Source organism: Haliotis rubra, unplaced genomic scaffold (assembly GCF_003918875.1).
Source record: "Haliotis rubra isolate DU_JTF1 unplaced genomic scaffold, ASM391887v1 Scf221, whole genome shotgun sequence".
Taxonomy (NCBI): Eukaryota; Metazoa; Mollusca; class Gastropoda; order Lepetellida; family Haliotidae; genus Haliotis; species Haliotis rubra.
Window position 1 is genome coordinate 916,141 of NW_025766237.1, and position 21,263 is coordinate 937,403.

A 21,263-nucleotide genomic window follows, 5' to 3' on the forward strand; every position below is an offset into this window, starting at 1 on the left:
TTTTACCCATTTAAAGCTTGAAGTATGATGTCAGTTCTGCTGCAAATACAGACAGATGATCAGTCAATCTAAATCTTTTTGATAAACCATACCGCTCCCTTGTTATTATCTCCCTTGGACCACAGATTCCGCTTTGGGTCTGATCAGATAACTTTGGATAGGTATAGGTTATGATGTATGGTTATGGGGGATATATTTCTGTATGTCCTTGGAGGTTTTATGTCTCTGGGGTGTGGGTACATGGTGAAAACACCCGGTGTTTATATTTTACTGTGCACAATTGCGTTTCTCGGCGTGTCAGAATTATGTTTCCATAGATATATTATACAATATCTACACGTTTCACCAGTTGTAAAAGTCCGAGACGTGCATGTCCGAGACGCCATGTTATAACTAAGATACAATTCAAAGTGTCACTCTCAACTCACTCACTCACTCTGTTAACATCAAAATATGTCCTCTTGTTGTTTCCGTCAGTTTCGGAGTTTTATGTAAATATCGGTGATATTTGATTGATATATTTTGGCCTTGATTGCTTTTCAGCAGAACATGCTTGTCGTAAGAGGCGGCTATCGGGTTCGGCTACATGTCATCGTATCCCAATTGCATAGATCGATGCTCATGCTGTTGATCACTGATTTACAGACCACCGTCATGTCGTGGGAATGTTGCTGATTTACGCGTTAGACAACAAACAAACTAGTTATAATTTGGATTCAAATGACTGAAAAGAATATTGTTTGGTGTATTGCATGACGATGATTAAAATAAACAGGGGCTTATTCAATGGTTTGATCACTTGATTGTCTGGTCCAGACTCGATTATTTACAGACCAAGTCTCACAGGTGAAATATTTACGATTGAAGACACGTGGGTTATCGATTATCCAGCGTATAATATACCATTAAAAAAAGTAGGGGATATTGGATTTACAAGACTGATAAAATGCAAATGATGAAGCCAAAGAGGAAAGAGATGATGAAGAGAAATTAAGGGACAATGTGACAATTTATTCCATTCCTTTGGAAATGTTTCATCTCTCTCCATATATATTACTTTTTCTCATATGCATTGGCATTGGCTAGTGGTATGCTCGCAAAATGGAATATCCCCTGCTTTGTTTGAATGGTATATTTCCATTACAATATGTAAAGAGTAATGGAATGGAACTAAAGGATGGTAATCATTATGCTCAGAGGGAAGAAATACAAAAAATGTTTGGTGTTTATTTGGGTAAAGTAATCTTTAAGTACAACGAGGAGAGTTCTATTGAAATACAACTTCTTTAAAATAATATGAGCGACGTTTGTGTAGCTACTAACACCGTTATCGATCAAGTGATGTACAATTAATGGGAGGAAGCCAGTGATATGACAGACAGGAGAATAATGGGATTAAGATTGCTTGGTGATGAGTTGGTTGCAGGCAGTGGGAATGTAATATCCTTGTATATCAATAGAACACTCCTCGTTGTTCATTGCACCAACTTCTAAATGCCACTCAAACAAGTTAATCTTTAAGTACTCAAATAGGCCAGAAGCTGTTTAAGGAAGTTCGGAAGTGTTGATATTGCTGGATGCGGTATCTCAAGGGTCCAGCCAGGAAGTCTGGATGTCAACGTGTTGGAATACTTTGTGTGATGATTACCTTGTGTGGAGCTCTGACATTGTCTTTGTGTGATGGTTATACCTTGTGTGGAGCTCTGACATTGTCTCTGTGTAATGATACGGAGACATTCACTTTGTGTGATGATTACCTTGTGTGGAGCTCTGACATTGTCTCTGTGTAATGATAGGGAGACATTGTCTTTGTGTGATGGTTATACCTTCTGTGGAGCTCTGACATTGTGTCTGTGTGATGATAGGGAGACATTGTCTTTGTGTGATGGTTATACCTTCTGTGGAGCTCTGACATTGTCTCTGTGTAATGATACGGAGACATTGTCTCAGTGTGATGGTTATACCATGTGTGGAGCTCTGACATTGTCTCTGTGTAATGATACGGAGACATTCACTTTGTGTGATGGTTATACCTTGTGTGGAGCTCTGACATTGTCTCTGTGTAATGGTACGGAGACATTGTCTTTATGTGATGGTTATACCTTGTGTGGAGCTGACATAGCCTCTGGTGTAATGGTACGGAGACATTGTCTTTATGTGATGGTTATACCTTGTGTGGAGCTGACATTGTCTCTGGTGTAATGGAACGGAGACATTGTCTTTATGTGATGGTTATACCTTGTGTGGAGCTGACATAGCCTCTGGTGTAATGGTACGGAGACATTGTCTTTATGTGATGGTTATACCTTGTGTGGAGCTGACATTGTCTCTGGTGTAATGGTACGGAGACATTGTCTTTATGTGATGGTTATACCTTGTGTGGAGCTGACATTGCCTCTGGGGTAATGGTACGGAGACATTGTCTTTATGTGATGGTTATACCTTGTGTGGAGCTGACATTGTCTCTGGTGTAATGGAACGGAGACATTGTCTTTATGTGATGGTTATACCTTGTGTGGAGCTGACATTGTCTCTGGTGTAATGGTACGGAGACATTGTCTTTATGTGATGGTTATACCTTGTGTGGAGCTGACATTGCCTCTGGGTAATGGTACGGAGACATTGTCTTTATGTGATGGTTATACCTTGTGTGGAGCTGACATTGTCTCTGGTGTAATGGAACGGAGACATTGTCTTTATGTGATGGTTATACCTTGTGTGGAGCTGACATTGCCTCTGGTGTAATGGTACGGAGACATTGTCTTTATGTGATGGTTATACCTTGTGTGGAGCTGACATTGTCTCTGGTGTAATGGTACGGAGACATTGTCTTTATGTGATGGTTATACCTTTGTGTGGAGCTGACATTGTCTCTGGTGTAATGGTACGGAGACATTGTCTTTATGTGATGGTTATACCTTGTGTGGAGCTGACATTGTCTCTGGTGTAATGGTACGGAGACATTGTCTTTATGTGATGGTTATACCTTGTGTGGAGCTGACATTGCCTCTGGTGTAATGGTACGGAGACATTGTCTTTATGTGATGGTTATACCTTGTGTGGAGCTGACATTGTCTCTGGTGTAATGGTACGGAGACATTGTCTTTATGTGATGGTTATACCTTGTGTGGAGCTGACATTGTCTCTGGTGTAATGGTACGGAGACATTGTCTTTATGTGATGGTTATACCTTGTGTGGAGCTGACATTGCCTCTGGGGTAATGGTACGGAGACATTGTCTTTATGTGATGGTTATACCTTGTGTGGAGCTGACATTGCCTCTGGTGTAATGGTACGGAGACATTGTCTTTATGTGATGGTTATACCTTGTGTGGAGCTGACATTGCCTCTGGGGTAATGGTACGGAGACATTGTCTTTATGTGATGGTTATACCTTGTGTGGAGCTGACATTGCCTCTGGTGTAATGGTACGGAGACATTGTCTTTATGTGATGGTTATACCTTGTGTGGAGCTGACATTGCCTCTGGGGTAATGGTACGGAGACATTGTCTTTGTGTGATGGGTATACCTTGTGTGGTACGGAGACACTGTCTGTGTGATGAAGGTAATCATTGACTGCTAGACTGACATACATCTCACATAATTATTATTCCAGCAATATTATGGTGGGAGACACGATTCTACTTCTGCTTCACTTCTGTACCCATGTCAGGAATAGAACTGATATTGTGACAAGTGATCGCTTTATATCACTAATGTCACGGTAATGTCACTAATACTTAACTGTAATTGAAGTTGATACCAGGTCTGTATTTAAGTGTGAGTAACCAACCACTGCATTCAACAACACAAATATTATTTGTGATAAGACACATATTTATTGCATTTTATCAAAGTCAAAAACATAATGTCTGATGGTTATCGAGTACAAAACGGTTTCTATATACACATTATACAGGGGGTTACTCCATCTTCCATTTGTACCCAAACAAGATAAGATCACTGACAGACATGCAGCTGTATTCTCTCCACTATTATATACAGAGAGAGCAGAGAGTCATGACATCAAGTCAAACCAGGTGAGCTTCTTGTGTCTGAAACACAACCTGTCTAGAACATATCCTGAACTTCTCAATCAAGTCTACATTCTCATCACTTCCTGCATCTGTTTAAAAACCTTACTGACGACACAGATTTGTGAAGAGACGACAGAAATACTGAAAACATGTTTAACCACGTAAGGTAAAAATACACATCACTCATGCTTTGTGAATCTGAATGATTAACTGAGTACAGTACTGTTCTGATTAATGAGGCTTTAGTGTAGTCCACTGACGGCAAGAAGTCATAACATATCAGTAGGCAGTCACAGGTAGTTCTATATGTACAGCACTTGTGAGATTGTACATCACTATTAGGAATTAGGTATTCCTATCTATCACAAATATCACACTTTCAACAGTTCATATCCCATACATAACCTATATCAATCAGGCATATCACACTTTCAACAGTTTATATCACACATGTATTTCCTCCTGTTGTGACCCTTCAGCTAATGAGTTTATTCTTTGTTTGGTTTCATGGCATCGAGCACCTGGCTGATGTCACCATTCTTGGCCTCCAGGAGATGAGTGAGCCAGCCTCCGTCGTCAGAGAACCCCATCAACAACATCTGCTGGAGAGCATCGGCAATACGTGGATCTGGGAATATAACAGTAAATCTAAACTTGCAGTCTCATAACGGTAAAAAGATAAAGAAATACATGGCTGACAGGAATCGGTGTATGAAATGCCTGTGACCTATTCATCATTATGGGATCAGTTTGTGAAAACAGATATCCAAGGCTTTTTAAATAAAAGTGGGTCAGTATCTTTAACCAAAATTTTAGGAAAGATCTTGCAGAAGGTATGGCCCAGTTGCAATCATGGTGAAAAGGTTATTAGAACGTCCTTACTTTAACATACACTGATGACAGTCTTAGTCCTAAGATCACTTTGTGCAAGGGATACAGGCATGCCCATCTACAAAGGTCTTGGCCACCGACCTGTCTGTTTGTTTAACATTGAATTTTTACATAAAAATCCTAAGATTAACCAGAGCCACTACATTGCAGATTGAGAATGAAACTGTTCTGACAGGTCACAACTCACCTGGATGACCTGTGAGTGGGGAGGAGCATGCAGTGTCGGACAGCAGAGTCCATCCATCACCCGATGAGTGCCCCTTCTTCTGGGTGTCTGTCTCGGTCGTCTCATCTGATGGTGCCTTGTCGGAGTCCTTCTTATCAGCTCCTTCCTCTGCTTGGTTACCTGGTTGCCCAGGGCACTGACCAAACATCTGGGCCATGAGGTTGCTGAAGAATTGTTGACCAGCCTGGGGGTTCACACCCTGGGGATTGACACCCTGGCGACGTCCATTGTGCTCAATATCAACATCCACATCAATCCCTGAAAATTTAAAATTGGAATAATTTAAACAAATAACAAATTATTCTGATAAATCAGAAACATTACTGAATGTTTTATATAGGAATATTCATCTGGTTTCTGAGTGATGACGAGATGACATAGCTAACACTGAGATTTGCTCATATGGTGACAGAGTGACTCAAATGACGAACGTGAAAATAGAGAGTCACTTTTCAGTCATGAAATTAACTTCTTACCAAAAGGTGTAAGGAAAGCAGCAACAGATTGTCCCATGTTTCTCAGATATTCTTCCTGTGGAGTAGTCTCCCCTTCCTGTGGAGTAGTCTCCCCTTTCTTGTCTGTATCAGTCTTGTTTTGTTCATCAGCACCAGAGGGAGCTCCTTCCTTGTTGGTGCCACATCCCGGGTGCTGGTTTTGGAACTGGCTCATGAAGTTGTTCATCCACTGATGGCAGTGTGGCGGAACCATGAAGGGCTGTACAGTTGAAATATGGAAGTGAGTGTCAAGGTTACACTTAAGTGAGTGAGTGAGTTTAACTTTATGTCACTTTTACCAATATTCCATCAATATCATGGCAGGTGACACCAGAAATGAGCTTCACACGTTGTACCCATGTGGGGATTCGAACCCGGGTCACTCACTCACTCCAGAAACTGTACCTTTGCATCTCAAACTTGAATATGAATTACAAATTTCTGTTTCTTGTAAAAATGATAAAAGTTCAAAACTTTAAAAGCAGCAAAATTATTCAAAGGCAAAGACATATTTCTTTCTTCAGTGCAAATTTCCATAAAATATATAAAACCATTCTTTTAACTTTACTTCCAGCTGTAATCCTCACATAATCGATACAGGGATTTTCATGAGCTGTGGAATCCTCATAATTTGACTTACTCATTTTGCTCTGATATGTAAAGGTTGATACTTCAAAAAACATATATGAACAAGTCATAATGAAGTCATAGCCTAAACTTGTTTCGGTATATAATGAAAGTATGTACAAAAAGACTGCTCACCATTCTGCCACCACACCTGGCTGACTTTGGAGAGACAATCTTCCACATGTCATGTTGAGGGTGAGTGTTTTGAGCCTCACACTGGCTGCACAGGTCGTAGTCGGGGCACACCAAACACTTGTACCTCACACCATACACTGCTCCTTCACAGCCGTCACAGATCACATGAGGATGCAGCTCCCCACTGCCACTCTTGGAGCTGTGGGTCTGAGGGGCGTACTCTACAAACAGATTCAGTTCATGAATAATATGGAAAGGTACTGTAACAAACGAAGAGGAACTGCAAGAACTGAACTGATAGGCAAAAGAAAGCTTAAGAGAGTACACGCCCATGTTGAGGATGGCTAAATAGGAAACAGATAAGAAATACAGGTATTGTTATACTTCGGATGTTCTGAGACGGTTTTAAGCCTAGTAATATTCTGATAGTATTTGTGAAATTCAAATTATTAAACTTATGCTTACATATCTTTATGGTGTATATATTTAACAACTACACACTATTAAGGAAATAGATAAATTACACTTATAATATAGATGTAACAAATGAAACTTTATGAAAATAACTATATTAAAATTTAAATTAACACAATTTAATCAACTGTTTAGCCATCAAACTAAACTACCAGGAAAAGCAAAAGGATGGATTGTTCCAGAATTTGGTTTACTGTAATAACCAATACCATGAATAGTGTATGGATGTATGTTTGGCATGTTCAGTAAACATTAATATATGATCATGGTTTTGGATGAAAGAAATCATGTATTACAATGTTGTAAATAGTTCGAAACAACCAACAATGTATTCTCCCTTATTGGTGATAAAATGATAAAGGCTGTACCATATTACAATGTTCAACATATCTTTACAGAGTAGAAACAAGCATGACAATATCTACATTTATCATATAGCTAGTATGGAACATTAATCCCATAAAGCTGAATACAAATGTTGACCCTGGTGTGGTGTGCAAACTAGCATTACAATAACCACATTATCCCACCGATGAATCTAACAAATGTGCACATTCATAGATATAAATATTGACACTGGTGTGATGTTTGTAAGCTCGGTTAAACACATTTTTTTCACAAGATCAAATGAAACATACAAAAGGTATAAAAGATGAACTCAGTGCACTATGACACAATACCTCTTGATGGATATTTTATACACTGAATATACTGGTTTGATTGCACAATGAATATAGTATCTAATGAATATTCCATAAACTAAATATTCCAATTTGGTGACAGACTCACTTTTGATGGAAATTCTGAACACTGAGTCTGTAACAAACCCCAGAGCTTCAAGAAGTTCCTCATCAGATGAAAATGATACTAGGTCACCATCACTATCTGAAAGAACAAACAGATTCATTTAAAACTATTTCCTTGTCATGTGGAAGTAGTTATCTCATATCATGCTGTAAATATGTCCTCAACCTTGTTTCCTTGTTATTTATTGTCACTTACAGTGCTTCTCACATCTAATACTAGATTACAATACAAGGAAGATACATATTATATGCAGTACCTTGACGAGTTAGATTTATTATCACTTGCAGTCATATCAGCTGATTATGGTGAAATATGGACCTTATTGACATAACATAAACAAAGATTCACAATACATTCAAATAATATTTATTTATTCTAACATCATTTATCAGAGTTTCTGTTCAATTTATAATATGTATGTAGGTCTCTTATATCTGCAGATCTAGACTAATGCTTAGTCTCTGAATACATATAATTTTGATAGTAACAAACAAGCCCATATAAATTGATAAGGAGCCCCAGGGAGACCAGAGATTACCTTAGGAAATCTAGACTTGCTTTATTTAGGGCTTGGCAGTTGGGAAAATAATCTGGTTCAGGGACTGTCAGACAAACTACTGCAGATCCACTGAGCTGGCTGAACTTGTGTGTGGTCACAAATATTGTGACATAAGACACTTGGGTTGTGGAATTAGTTTACTATTAGACTAACAACTAGTCTCTGAAACGAACATATTTTACTGAAAATAGTTCATAGTAAACAAATATATATATAATGAAAAGGAGCCGTGAGACTTTCTTCATTTTCAGAAGCTGAGGAAATCTAGACTTGCCACATTTTCTAGACTTGCGTAGGCTTTCTTGGATACATTTGCTTCAGGGTCTGTACGACAGACTAGTTTTCTATATGCTTTCTGAGTTTCATTTCATGATACAAAGCCTAAGAAAATATCCAAATCTGTCACCAGTTATAGTTTGAAAAAAGGCGTAATAGGTGTAAATGTATATTTACCTTTCCAGTAGAGGTTAAAGTTTCCTCTGACAAGTCCAGGAAACACTTCCGATATCTTCTTGAACAGGTAGTCGAAGCTGGCAGAAGCATCTGACGGGACCCCAAAACGTCGGATCTCGGGTTGACTCGAACCCTCTCGCTCCAGGGAGGCCTTGATGACAACTGAGTCGGACATGACAGCGGGTTTACTTTGGAAGTGCAGCGACGAAGTGTTGACGACAGGCGTACACAGTAGTATTCAAGCAGACGATAAGGTGACAGTTGTTGTCAGTTGCGCTTCTGTGTGTTCAGCGTCGTATGGCGTTGTCAGCGGGATATATGCCCCCCTCACATCTACCCAGACTTTTATATAGACCAAGGCGCACTGACAATGTCAAAATTTATCAAAATTGCAAGTAACGCTGATTTAGATTTGTTCAAATATTGGTTCACTACGCAGCTTCCGGCGGAACGTAAACAAGATTTTTGTTTGTAATCGCTATAAATAGCTCCACCTAACAGTGAATCCTTTCCTGTGGATTGTAAAGAACAGTCTAGATAAATTTCATCAGAAAATCAATTGAAATAAACTATTGAAGTAAACTGTTGGCCTATGTGTCATCCAGAAATACTGTTTTTTATCTTACCCGGAAACTTTTCATTGATAATGAAAATCACGCGACAATTTCGTTTTACAAGTAATTAACGCGTACCTGTAATCGGAGACCGCATTCTTATTACATGGTCTCTGCTGTTCTACAGTGATTGTTTTATTATCCAACATTTTCCCATTTCATAAAATTATGACACAGTTATGTGTATTTGAGAAATGTAGTTAAGAAAAAAACCCGGTTAACTTTTGCATATCGTTAGGGGAACTATCAGTACCCGAGAAGATCCCAACCTTGTATATTGTACGGACGCTTCACACATTTTGGATAACGGAATCGTTACAAATGACATGGAAGCTTGTATCCGTAAAGTGCGTATTCGTACACAGTGACTGATATCAGAGTTAACTGTTTGTGTTGCACAATGAATGTGTCAACTGGAAAGTGATAGTCACCAGGTTATTTTGTAAATCAACAGTCTAAGCATCTCTTTTGAGGTGAGTGAGTGAGTGAGTGAGGGAGCGAGCAAGCGAGCGAGCAAGCAAGTAAAAACAAGAACAATCAAGCAAACACCGAATGTTGAAGAAGCGCCCGTTGGACACTTATAATATCCAATATGTATGCAACATCTACAACATGAGAGGCGACGGGATAGCCTTGTGGTTAAAGTGTTGGCTCGTCACGCCGAAGACCCGGGTTCCATTCCCCACATGGGTACGCTGTGTGAAGCCCATTTCTGGCGTCCCCCCGCCATGATATTGCTGGAATATTGCTAAAAGCGGCGCAAAACTAACTCACTCACTCACCCCACCATCCAAAAGTAGACAGTTTATGAATTATGCCCCGGAATGGTATGATTTAAGGACTATGAGTGCATCTTTCTTTACGAGTGAGTGAGTGAGTGAGTGAGTATGTTATTAAGCCACTTTTAGCAATGTTTTAGCAATATCACGGCGGGGGACACCAGAAATGGGCTTCACACATCGTACCCATGTGGGGAATGGAACCCGAGACTTATGCGTGACAAGCGAACGCCTTGTTATTATCTCCCTTGGACCACAGATTCCGTTTTGGGTCTGATAAGATAACTCTGGATAGGTATAGGTTATAAGGTGTAAGGTAATGGGGGATATATCTCTGTATGTCCTTGGTGGTGTTATGTCTCTGGGGTGTGGTACACGTAAGCATGGTGAAGACACCCGGTGTTTTTATTTTACTGTGCAGAACTGCGTTTCTCTCAGCGTGTCAGAATTATGTTTCCATAGATATATTATACAATATCTACACGTTTCACCATTTGTAAAAGTCAGGGACTCCATGTTGTAACTAAGATACAATTCAAAGTGTCACTCTCAACTCACTCACTCACTCTGTTAACATCAAAATATGTCCTCTTGTTGTTTCCGTCAGTTTCGGAGTTTTATGTAAATATCGGTGACATTTGATTGATATATTTTGGCCTTGATTGGTTTTCAGCAGAACATGCTTGTCGTAAGAGGCGACTATCGGGTTCGGGCTACATGTCATCGTATCCCAATTGCATAGATCGATGCTCATGCTGTTGATCACTGATTTACAGACCACCGTCATATCGTGGGAATGTTGCTGATTTAGGCGTTACACAACAAACAAACTAGTTATAATTTGGATTCAAAAGACTGAAAAGAATATTGTTTGGTGAATGCATTATAATAAACAGGGACATATTCAATGGTTTGATCCCTGGATTGTCTGGTCCAGACTCGATTGTTTACAGACCAAGTCTCACAAGTGAAATACGACCAACTGCGGCATGAATTGTACAGAATTGCCAGAATTGTACAATCGACTCGAGATTTCTTCCGGATGTTGAAAACGTTTGGGCGATTGGTTCTTAAAGAAAAACATAATATGGTTAATAATTATTATATGTGCATCAAGTCATACTATGGGTGATCATTCGATTTGTTGTTTATTGAAGACACGGGGGTTATCAATTATCCAGCGTATAATATACCATTAAAAACAGTCAAGGAGGAAAGAGATGATGAAGAGAAATTAAGGGCAAATGTGACAATTTATTCCATTCCTTTGGAAATGTTTCATCTCTCTCCATATATATTACTTTTTCTCATATGCATTGGCATTGGCTAGTGGTATGCTCGCAAAATGGAATATCCCCTACTTTGTTTGAATGGTATATTTCCTTTACAATATGTATAGAGTAATGGAATGGAGATAAAGGATGGTAATCATTATGCTCAGAGGCAAGAAATAAAAAAATAAATGTTTGGTGTTTATTTGGGTAAAGTAATCTTTAAGTTCAACGAGGACTGACTGACTGACTGAGTTTGGTTTTACGCCGCTTTTAGCAATATTCCAGCAACATCACGGCGGGGGACACCAGAAATGGGCTTCACACATTGTGCCCATGTGGGGATTCGAACCCGGGTCTTCGGCGTGACGAGCCAACGAGTACAACGAGGAGAGTTCTGTGGATATACAACGTCTTTAAACAATATGAGAGACGTTTGTGTAGCTACTAACATCGTTATCGATCAAGTGATGTACAATTATTGGGAGGAAGCCAGTGATATGACAGACAGGAGAATAATGGGATTAAGATTGCTTGGTGATGAGTTGGTTGCAGGCAGTGGGAATGTAATATCCTTGTATATCCATAGAACACTCCTCGTTGTTCATCACACCAACATCTAAATGCCACTCAAACAAGTTAATCTTTAAGTACTCAAAAAGGCCAGTAGCTGTTTAAGGAAGTTCGTTTTGATATTGCTGGGTGAGGTACCTCAAGGGTCAAACCAGGAAGTCAGGATGTCAACGTGTTGGAATACTTTGTGTGATGGTTACCTTGTGTGGAGCTCTGACATTGTCTCTGTGTAATGATACGGAGACATCGTCTTTGTGTGATGGTTATACCTTGTGTGGAGCTCTGATATTGTCTCTGTGTAATGATACGGAGACATTGTCTTTGTGTGATTGTTATACCTTGTGTGGAGCTCTGATATTGTCTCTGTGTAATGATATGGAGACATTGTCTTTGTGTGATGGTTATACCTTGTGTGGAGCTCTGACATTATCTCTGTGTAATGATACGGAGACATTGTCTATGTGTTGTGTGGAGCTTATTGTGTCTGTTGTAATGATAGGAGCTCTGATATTGTGTCTGTGTAATGATACGGAGACATTGTCTTTGTGTGATGGTTATACCTTGTGTGGAGCTCTGATATTGTGTCTGTGTAATGATATGGAGACATTGTCTTTGTGTGATGGTTATACCTTGTGTGGAGCTCTGACATTATCTCTGTGTAATGATACGGAGACATTGTCTATGTGTGATGGTTATACCTTGTGTGGAGCTCTGATATTGTGTCTGGTGTAATGATACGGAGACATTGTGTGATGGTTTTACCTTGTGTGGAGCGTTGACATTGTCTCTGTGTAATGATACGGTGACATTGTCTTTGTGTGATGGTTATACCTTGTGTGGAGCTCTGACATTGTCTCTGTGTGATGATACGGTGACACTGTCTTTGTGTGATGGTTATACCTTGTGTGGAGCTCTGATATTGTCTCTGTGTAATGATAGGGAGACATTGTCTTTGTGTGATGGTTATACCTTGTGTGGAGCTCTGACATTGTATCTGTGTAATGATAGGGAGACATTGTCTTTGTGTGATGGTTATACCTTGTGTGGAGCTCTGACATTGTATCTGTGTAATGATAGGGAGACATTGTCTTTGTGTGATGGTTACCTTGTGTGGAGCTCTGGCACTCTCTCTGTAATGATACGGAGACATTGTCTTTGTGTGATGGTTATACCTTGTGTGGAGCTCTGACATTGTCTCTGTGTTATGATACGGAGACATTGTCTTTGCGTGATGATTACTGGAATATTGCTAAAAGCGGCGTAAAACTAAACTCAGTCAGTCAGTCTTTGTGTGATGGTTATACCTTGTGTGGAGCTCTGACATTGTCTCTGTGTAATGATATGGAGACATTGTCTTTGTGTGATGGTTATACCATGTGTGGAGCTCTGACATTGTCTCTGTGTAATGATATGGAGACATTGTCTTTGTGTGACGGTTATACCTTGTGTGGAGCTCTGGTTATACCTTGTATGGAGCTCTGACATTGTCTCTGTGTAATGATACGGAGACATTGTCTTTGTGTGATTGTTATACCTTGTGTGGAGCTCTGACATTGTCTCTGTGTAATGATATGGAGACATTGTCTTTGTGTGACGGTTATACCTTGTGTGGAGCTCTGGTTATACCTTGTATGGAGCTCTGACATTGTCTCTGTGTTATGATACGGAGACATTGTCTTTGCGTGATGATTGCTGGAATATTGCTAAAAGCGGCGTAAAACTAAACTCAGTCAGTCAGTCTTTGTGTGATGGTTATACCTTGTGTGGAGCTCTGACATTGTCTCTGTGTAATGATACGGAGACATTGTCTTTGTGTGATGGTTATACCTTGTGTGGAGCTCTGACATTGTGTCTGTGTAATGATACGGAGACATTGTCTTTGTGTGATGATTATACCTTGTGTGGAGCTCTGACATTGTCTCTGTGTTATGATACGGAGACATTGTCATTGTGTGATGGTTATACCGTGTGTGGAGCTCTGACATTGTCTCTGTGTAATAATACGGAGACATTGTCTTTGTGTGATGGTTACCTTGTGTGGAGCTCTGACATTGTCTTTGTGTGATGGTTATACCATGTGTGGAGCTCTGACATTGTGTCTGTGTAATGATACGGAGACATTGTCTTTGTGTGATGGTTACCTTGTGTGGAGCTCTGACATTGTCTCTGTATGATGATACGGAGACATCGTCTTTGTGTGATGGTTATACCTTGTGTGGAGCTCTGACATTGTCTCTGTGTAATTATACGGAGACATTGTCTTTGTGTGATGATTATACCTTGTGTGGAGCTCTGACATTGTGTCTGTGTTATGATACGGAGACATTTTCATTGTGTGATGGTTATACCGTGTGTGGAGCTCTGACATTGTCTCTGTGTAATGATACGGAGACATTGTCTTTGTGTGATGGTTACCTTGTGTGGAGCTCTGACATTGTCTCTGTATGATGATACGGAGACATCGTCTTTGTGTGATGGTTATACCTTGTGTGGAGCTCTGACATTGTCTCTGTGTAATTATACGGAGACATTGTCTTTGTGTGATGATTATACCTTGTGTGGAGCTCTGACATTGTCTCTGTGTTATGATACGGAGACGTTGTCAGTGTGTGATGGTTATACCGTGTCTGGAGCTCTGACATTGTCTGTGTGTAATGATACGGAGACATTGTCTTTGTGTGATGGTTATACCTTGTGTTGAGCTCTGACATTGTCTCTGTGTAATTATACGGAGACATTGTCTTTGAGTGATGGTTATACCTTGTGTGTAGCTCTCACATTGTCTCTGTATGATGATACGGAGACACTGTGTGATGGTTACCTTGTGTGTAGCTCTCACATTGTCTCTGTATGATGATACGGAGACACTGTGTGATGGTTACCTTGTGTGTAGCTCTCACATTGTCTCTGTATGATGATACGGAGACACTGTATGATGGTTACCTTGTGTGTAGCTCTCACATTGTCTCTGTATGATGAAGGTAATCACTGACTGCTAGACTGACACACATCTCACATTAAGAGTGTACTAACAAGGAGTTGGTTTTGGATGACTGAGAATGGGAACTGATCTGGGCCTAGTCCACTATATATTTTCAGAATGGTACTTTTACATGTGCAGGGTGGGAGATGTGGGTTGTTTGTTGATATTATTATTATTCCAGCAATATTATGGTGGGAGACACGAATCTACTACAGCTTTACTTCTGTACCCATGTCGAGAATAGAACTGACCTTGTGAACTTGTGTCATCACTTTACTAATATAGGCTAACCCATTCACTCACACAGGCGGTAATGTTATTAATACGTATACTTAACTGAAATTGAAGTTCATACCAGGTCTGTATTGAAATGTGAGTAACGAACCACTGCATTCAACAACACAAATATTATTTGTGATAAGACAAATATTTATTGCATTTTATCAAAGTGAAAAACATAATGTCTGATGGTTATCGAGTACAAAACGGTTTCTATATACACATTATACAGGGTGTTACTCCATCTTCCATTTGTACCAAAACAAAATAAGATCACTGACAGACATACAGATGTATTCTCTCCACTATTATATACAGAGATAGCAGATAGTCATGACATCAAGTCAAACCAGGTGAGCTTCATGTGCCTGGTTGTGACTAAAACACAACCTGTCTAGAACATATCCTGAACCTTCCCTACCAAGTCTGCATTCTCATCGCTTCCTGCATCTGTTCAGACCTTACTGACGACACAGATTTGTGAAGAGACGACAGAAATATTGAAAACATGTTTAACCACTCAAGGTAAAAATACACATCACTCATGCTTTGTGAATCTGAATGATTAACTGAGTACAGTACAGTTCTGATTAATGAGGCTTTAGTGTAGTCCACTGACGGCAAGAAATCATAACATATCAGTAGGCAGTCACAGGTAGTTCTATATGTACAGCACTTGTGAGATTACATCACTATTAGGAATTAGGTATTCCTATCTATCACAAATATCACACTTTCAACAGTTCAAATCACACACATACTCCTATTAATCACTCATATCACTCTTACAACAGTTTATATCACACATGTATTCCCTTCTGTTGTGACCCTGCAGCCAATGCGTTCACTCTTTGTTTGGTTTGATGGCATCGAGCACCTGGCTGATGTCACCATTCTTGGCCTCCAGGAGACGAGTGAGCCAGCCTCCGTCGTCAGAGAACCCCATCAACAACATCTGCTGGAGAGCATCGGCAAAACGTGGATCTGGGAATATAACAGTTAATCTAAACTTGCAGTCTCATAATGGTAAAAAGATAAAGAAAAACATGGCTGAGAGGAATCTGTGTATGAAATGCCTGTGACCTATTCATCATTACGGGATCAGCTTGTGAAAACAGATATCCAAGGCTTTTTTTTACAAAAGTGGGTCACTATCTTTAACCAAAATTTTAGGAAAGATCTTGCAGAAGGTATGGCCCAGTTGCAATCATGGTGAAAAGGTTATTAGAACTTCCTTACTTTAACAGACACTGATGACAGTCTTAGTCCTAAGATCACTTTGTGCAAGGGATACAGGCATGCCCATCTACAAAGGTCTCGGCCACCGACCTCTCTATTTGTTTAACATTGAATTTTTACATACAAATCCTAAGATTAACCAGATCCACTACATTGCAGATTGAGAATGAAACTGTTCTGACAGGTCACAACTCACCTGGTTGACCTGTGAGGGGGGAGGAGCATGCAGTGTCGGACAGCAGAGTCCATCCATCACCCGATGAGTGCCCCTTCTTCTGGGTGTCTGTCTCGGTTGTCTCATCTGATGGTGCCTTGTCGGAGTCCTTCTTATCAGCTCCTTTTTCTGCTTGGTTACCTGGTTGCCCAGGGCACTGACCAAACATCTGGGCCATGAGGTTGCTGAAGATCTGTTGACCAGCCTGGGGGTTCACACCCTGGGGATTGACACCCTGGGGATTGACACCCTGGCGACGTCCATTGTGCTCAATATCAACATCCACATCAATCCCTGAAAATTTAAAATTGGAATAATTAACAAATTACAAATTATTCTGATAAATCAGAAACATTACTGAATGTTTTATATAGGAATATTCATCTGGTTTCTGAGTGATGACGAGATGACATAACTAACAGTGAGATTTGCTCATATGGTGACAGAGTGACTCAAATGACGAATGTGAAAATAGAGAGTAACTTTTCAGTCATGAAATTAACTTCTTACCAAAAGGTGCAAGGAAAGCAGCAACAGATTGTCCCATGTTTCTCAGATATTCTTCCTGTGGAGTAGTCTCCCCTTCCTGTGGAGTAGTCTCCCCTTTCTTGTCTGTATCAGTCTTGTTTTGTTCATCAGCACCAGAGGGAGCTCCTTCCTTGTTGGTGCCACATCCAGGGTGCTGGTTTCTGAACTGGCTCATGAAGTTGTTCATCCACTGATGGCAGTGTGGCGGAACCATGAAGGGCTGTACAGTTGAAATATGGGAGTGAGGGTCAACTTAACACTAAAGTGAGTGAGTGAGTTTAATTTTACGCCACTTTTAGCAATATTCCATCAATATCGTGGCAGGGGACACCAGAAATGAGCTTATAAACCTATGGCCAATGTTGTCTATTGTTCTTGCAGTTGCTTCGCATTATGGAATAACCTCGGTAGAGGTTTTACGATTGCAGGAGGTTTTACAATGATCATTGTAATACCTCGAAGGAGGTTTTACAATGACCATTGTAAAACCTCATACGAGGTACTGAAGTTTTACAATGGTCGTTGTAAAACCTCATACCCATACCATTATTTATGACTGATACAACTTTGTCTTGCTATGACTGATCGTAAAATATCTAATTATTGAAAACTTCCAAGATTTAGTGGCGTTAACTGGTTTCGAACCCTGAAATTAAGTGTTGTCTTAGACGGTTTATAAGTTAGATAAAACACTCCTCCTCGGTTTTGGTTGAGATTGTAAAACCTCAGTGTCAGGAAATCCTTCCCCTGAGGTTTTACAATCTCAACCAGAACCTCGGAGTCGTGTTTTATCCTACACTTCACACATTGTACCCATTTGGGGATTCAAACCCGGGTCACTCACTCTCTCCAGAAACTGTACCTTTGCATCTCAAACTTGAATATGAATTACAAATTTCTGTTTCTTGTAAAAATAATAATATTCAAAACTTTAAAAGCTGCAAATTTAATCAAAGGCAAAGACATATTTCTTTCTTCAGTGCAACTTTCCATAAAATATAAAAAAAACTTAACTTCCAGGTGTAATCCTTACATAATCTATACAGGGATTTTAATGAGCTGTGGAATCATCAAAATTTGACTTACTCATTTTGCAATTTTGCATGTAAATGTTGATTTGTGTACAAGTCATAATGACGTCATAGCCTAAAAATGTTTCGGTATATAATGGAAGTATGTACAAAAAGACTGCTCACCATTCTGCCACCACACCTGGCTGACTTTGGAGAGACAATCTTCCACATGTCATGTTGAGGGTGAGTGTTTTGAGCCTCACACTGGCTGCACAGGTCGTAGTCGGGGCACACCAAACACTTGTACCTCACACCATACACAGCTCCTTCACAGCCGTCACAGATCACATGAGGATGCAGCTCCCCACTGCCACTCTTGGAGCTGTGGGTCTGAGGGGCGTACTCTACAAACAGATTCAGTTCATGAATAATATGGAAAGGTATTACTGTAACAAACGAAGAGGATCTGCAAGAACTGAACTGATAGGCAAAAGAAAGCTTAAGAGAGTACACGCCCATGTTGAGGATGGCTAAATAGGAAACAGATAAGAAATACAGGTATTGTTATACTTCGGATGTTCTGAGACGGTTTTAAGCCTAGTAATAATCTGATAGTATTTGTGAAATTCAAATTATTAAACTTATGCTTACATATCTTTATGGTGTATATATTTAACAACTACACACTATTAAGGAAATAGATAAATTACACTTATAATATAGATGTAACAAATGAAACTTTATGAAAATAACTATATTAAAATTAAATTAACACAATTTAATCAACTGTTTAGCTAACAAACTACCAGGAAAAGCAAAAGGATGGATTGTTCCAGAATTTGGTTTACTGTAATAACCAATATCATGAATAGTGTATGTATGTATGTTTGGCATGTTCAGTAAACACTAATATATGATCATGGTTCTGGATGAAAGAAATCATGTGTTACAATGTTGTAAATAGTTCGAAACAAACCAACAATGTAGTCTCCCTTATTGTTGATAAATGATAAAGGCTGTACCATATTACAATGTTCAACATATCTTTACAGAGTAGAAACAAGCATGACAATATCTACATTTATCATATAGCTAGTATGGAACATTAATCCCATAAAGCTGAATACAAATGTTGACCCTGGTGTGGTGTGCAAACTAGCATTACAATAACCACATTATCCCACAGATGAATCTAATAAATGTGCACATTCATTGATATGAATATTGACACTGGTGTGATGTTTGTAAGCTTGGTTAAACACATTTTTCAAAGATCAAACATACAAACGGTATAAAAGATTACCTCAGTGCACTATGACACAATACCTCGATGGATATTTTATACACTGAATATACTGGTTTGATTGCACAATGAATATAGTATCTGATGAATATTCCATAAACTAAATATTCCAATTTGGTGACAGACTCACTTTTGATGTAAATCCGGAACACTGAGTCTGTAACAAACCCCAGAGCTTCAAGAAGTTCCTCATCAGATGAAAATGATACTAGGTCACCATCACTATCTGAAAGAACAAACAGATTCATTTAAAACTATATCCTTGTCATGTGGAAGTAGTTATCTCATATCATGCTGTAAATATATCCTCAACATTGTTTCCTTGTTATTTATTGTCACTTACAGTGCTTCTCATATCTAATACTAGATTACAATACAACGAAGATACATATTATACGCAGTACCTTGACGAGTTAGATTTATTATCACTTGCAGTCATATCAGCTGATTATGGTGAAATATGGACCTTATTGACATAACATAAACAAAGATCCACAATACATTCAAATAATATTTATTTATTCTAACATCATTTATCAGAGTTTCTGTTCAATTTATAATATGTATGTAGGTCTCTTATATCTGCAGATCTAGACTAATGCTTAGTCTCTGAATATATATAATTTTGATAGTAACAAACAGGCCCATTTAAATTGAAAAAGAAACCCAATGGAGACCATAGATTCCTGAGGAAAAGTAGACTTGCTTTATTTAGGGCTTTAGCACTGCAGAGAGGGCTTGGCAGTTGGGAAAATCATGTGGTTTAGGTTCAGGGTCTGTAAGACAGACTACTTCAGATCGACTGAGCTGGCTGAACTTGTGTGTCCTCACACATATTGTGACATAACACACATGGGTTGTGGAATTACTTTACTATATGCTTTCTGAATGTCATTTCATGATACAAAGCCTAAGAAAATATACAAATTTGTCACCAGCTATAGTTTGAAAAAAGGCGTAATAGATGTAAATGTATATTTACCTTTCCAGTAGAGGTTAAAGTTTCCTCTGACAAGTCCAGGAAACACTTCCGATATCTTCTTGAACAGGTAGTCGAAGCTGGCAGAAGCATCTGACGGGACCCCAAAACGTCGGATCTCGGGTTGACTCGAACCCTCTCGCTCCAGGGAGGCCTTGATGACAACTGAGTCGGACATGACAGCGGGTTTACTTTGGGAAATGCAGCGACGAAGTGTTGACGGCAGGCCTACACAGTAGTATTCAAGCAGACGATAAGGTGACAGTTGTTGTCAGTTGCGCTTCCGTGTGTTCAGCGTCGTATGGCGTTGTCAGCGGGATATATGCCCGCCTCACATCTACCCAGACTTTTATATAGACCAAGGCGCACTGACAATGTCAAAATTTATCAAAATTGCAAGTAACGCTGATTTAGATTTGTTCAAATGTTGGTTCACTACGCAGCTTCCGGCGGAACATAAACAAGATTTTCCTTTGTAATCGCTATAAATAGCTCCACCTAACAGTGAATCCTTCCCTGTGGATTGTAAAAGAACAGTCTAGATAAATTTCATCAGAAAATCAATTGAAATAAACGACTGAAGTAAACTGTTGGCTTATGTGTCATCCGGAAATACTGTTATTTATTTTACCGGAAACCTTTCATTGATAATGAACATCACGCGACAATTTCGTTTTACAAGTACTTAACGCGTACCTGTAACCAGAGACCGCATTCTTATTACACGGTCTCTGCTGTTCTACAGTGATTGTTTTATTATCCGACATTTTCCCATTTGATAAAA

The 21,263-nt window shown here is 39.4% G+C and overlaps 3 protein-coding genes across 3 annotated transcripts in view; all 3 read right to left on the bottom strand.

The window, feature by feature from the left end:
* Positions 1–20,929, bottom strand: part of LOC124277440 — a 43,550-nt gene extending 22,621 nt beyond the window's left edge. The window contains exon 1 of the mRNA XM_046713138.1: positions 20,666–20,929. The gene's annotated coding sequence lies outside the window, so the exon portion shown is untranslated. The remainder of the gene's footprint in view (positions 1–20,665) is intronic.
* LOC124277414 (sequestosome-1-like) lies at positions 3,818–9,104 on the bottom strand. Its single transcript, XM_046713113.1, has 6 exons — positions 8,705–9,104; positions 7,675–7,770; positions 6,412–6,632; positions 5,632–5,869; positions 5,117–5,413; positions 3,818–4,666 (listed from the first exon to the last, which is right to left on the bottom strand). The coding sequence occupies exons 1-6, from the start codon at positions 8,877–8,879 to the stop codon at positions 4,527–4,529; spliced, it is 1,167 nt and encodes a 388-aa protein (XP_046569069.1). The 5' UTR covers positions 8,880–9,104; the 3' UTR covers positions 3,818–4,526.
* LOC124277413 (sequestosome-1-like) lies at positions 15,333–20,668 on the bottom strand. The gene is made up of 6 exons (XM_046713112.1): positions 20,483–20,668; positions 19,631–19,726; positions 18,381–18,601; positions 17,167–17,404; positions 16,639–16,950; positions 15,333–16,187 (listed from the first exon to the last, which is right to left on the bottom strand). Exons 1-6 carry the CDS (start codon positions 20,655–20,657, stop codon positions 16,048–16,050), a joined length of 1,182 nt encoding a protein of 393 aa, XP_046569068.1. The 5' UTR covers positions 20,658–20,668; the 3' UTR covers positions 15,333–16,047.
* Positions 20,930–21,263: the final 334 nt, after the last annotated feature.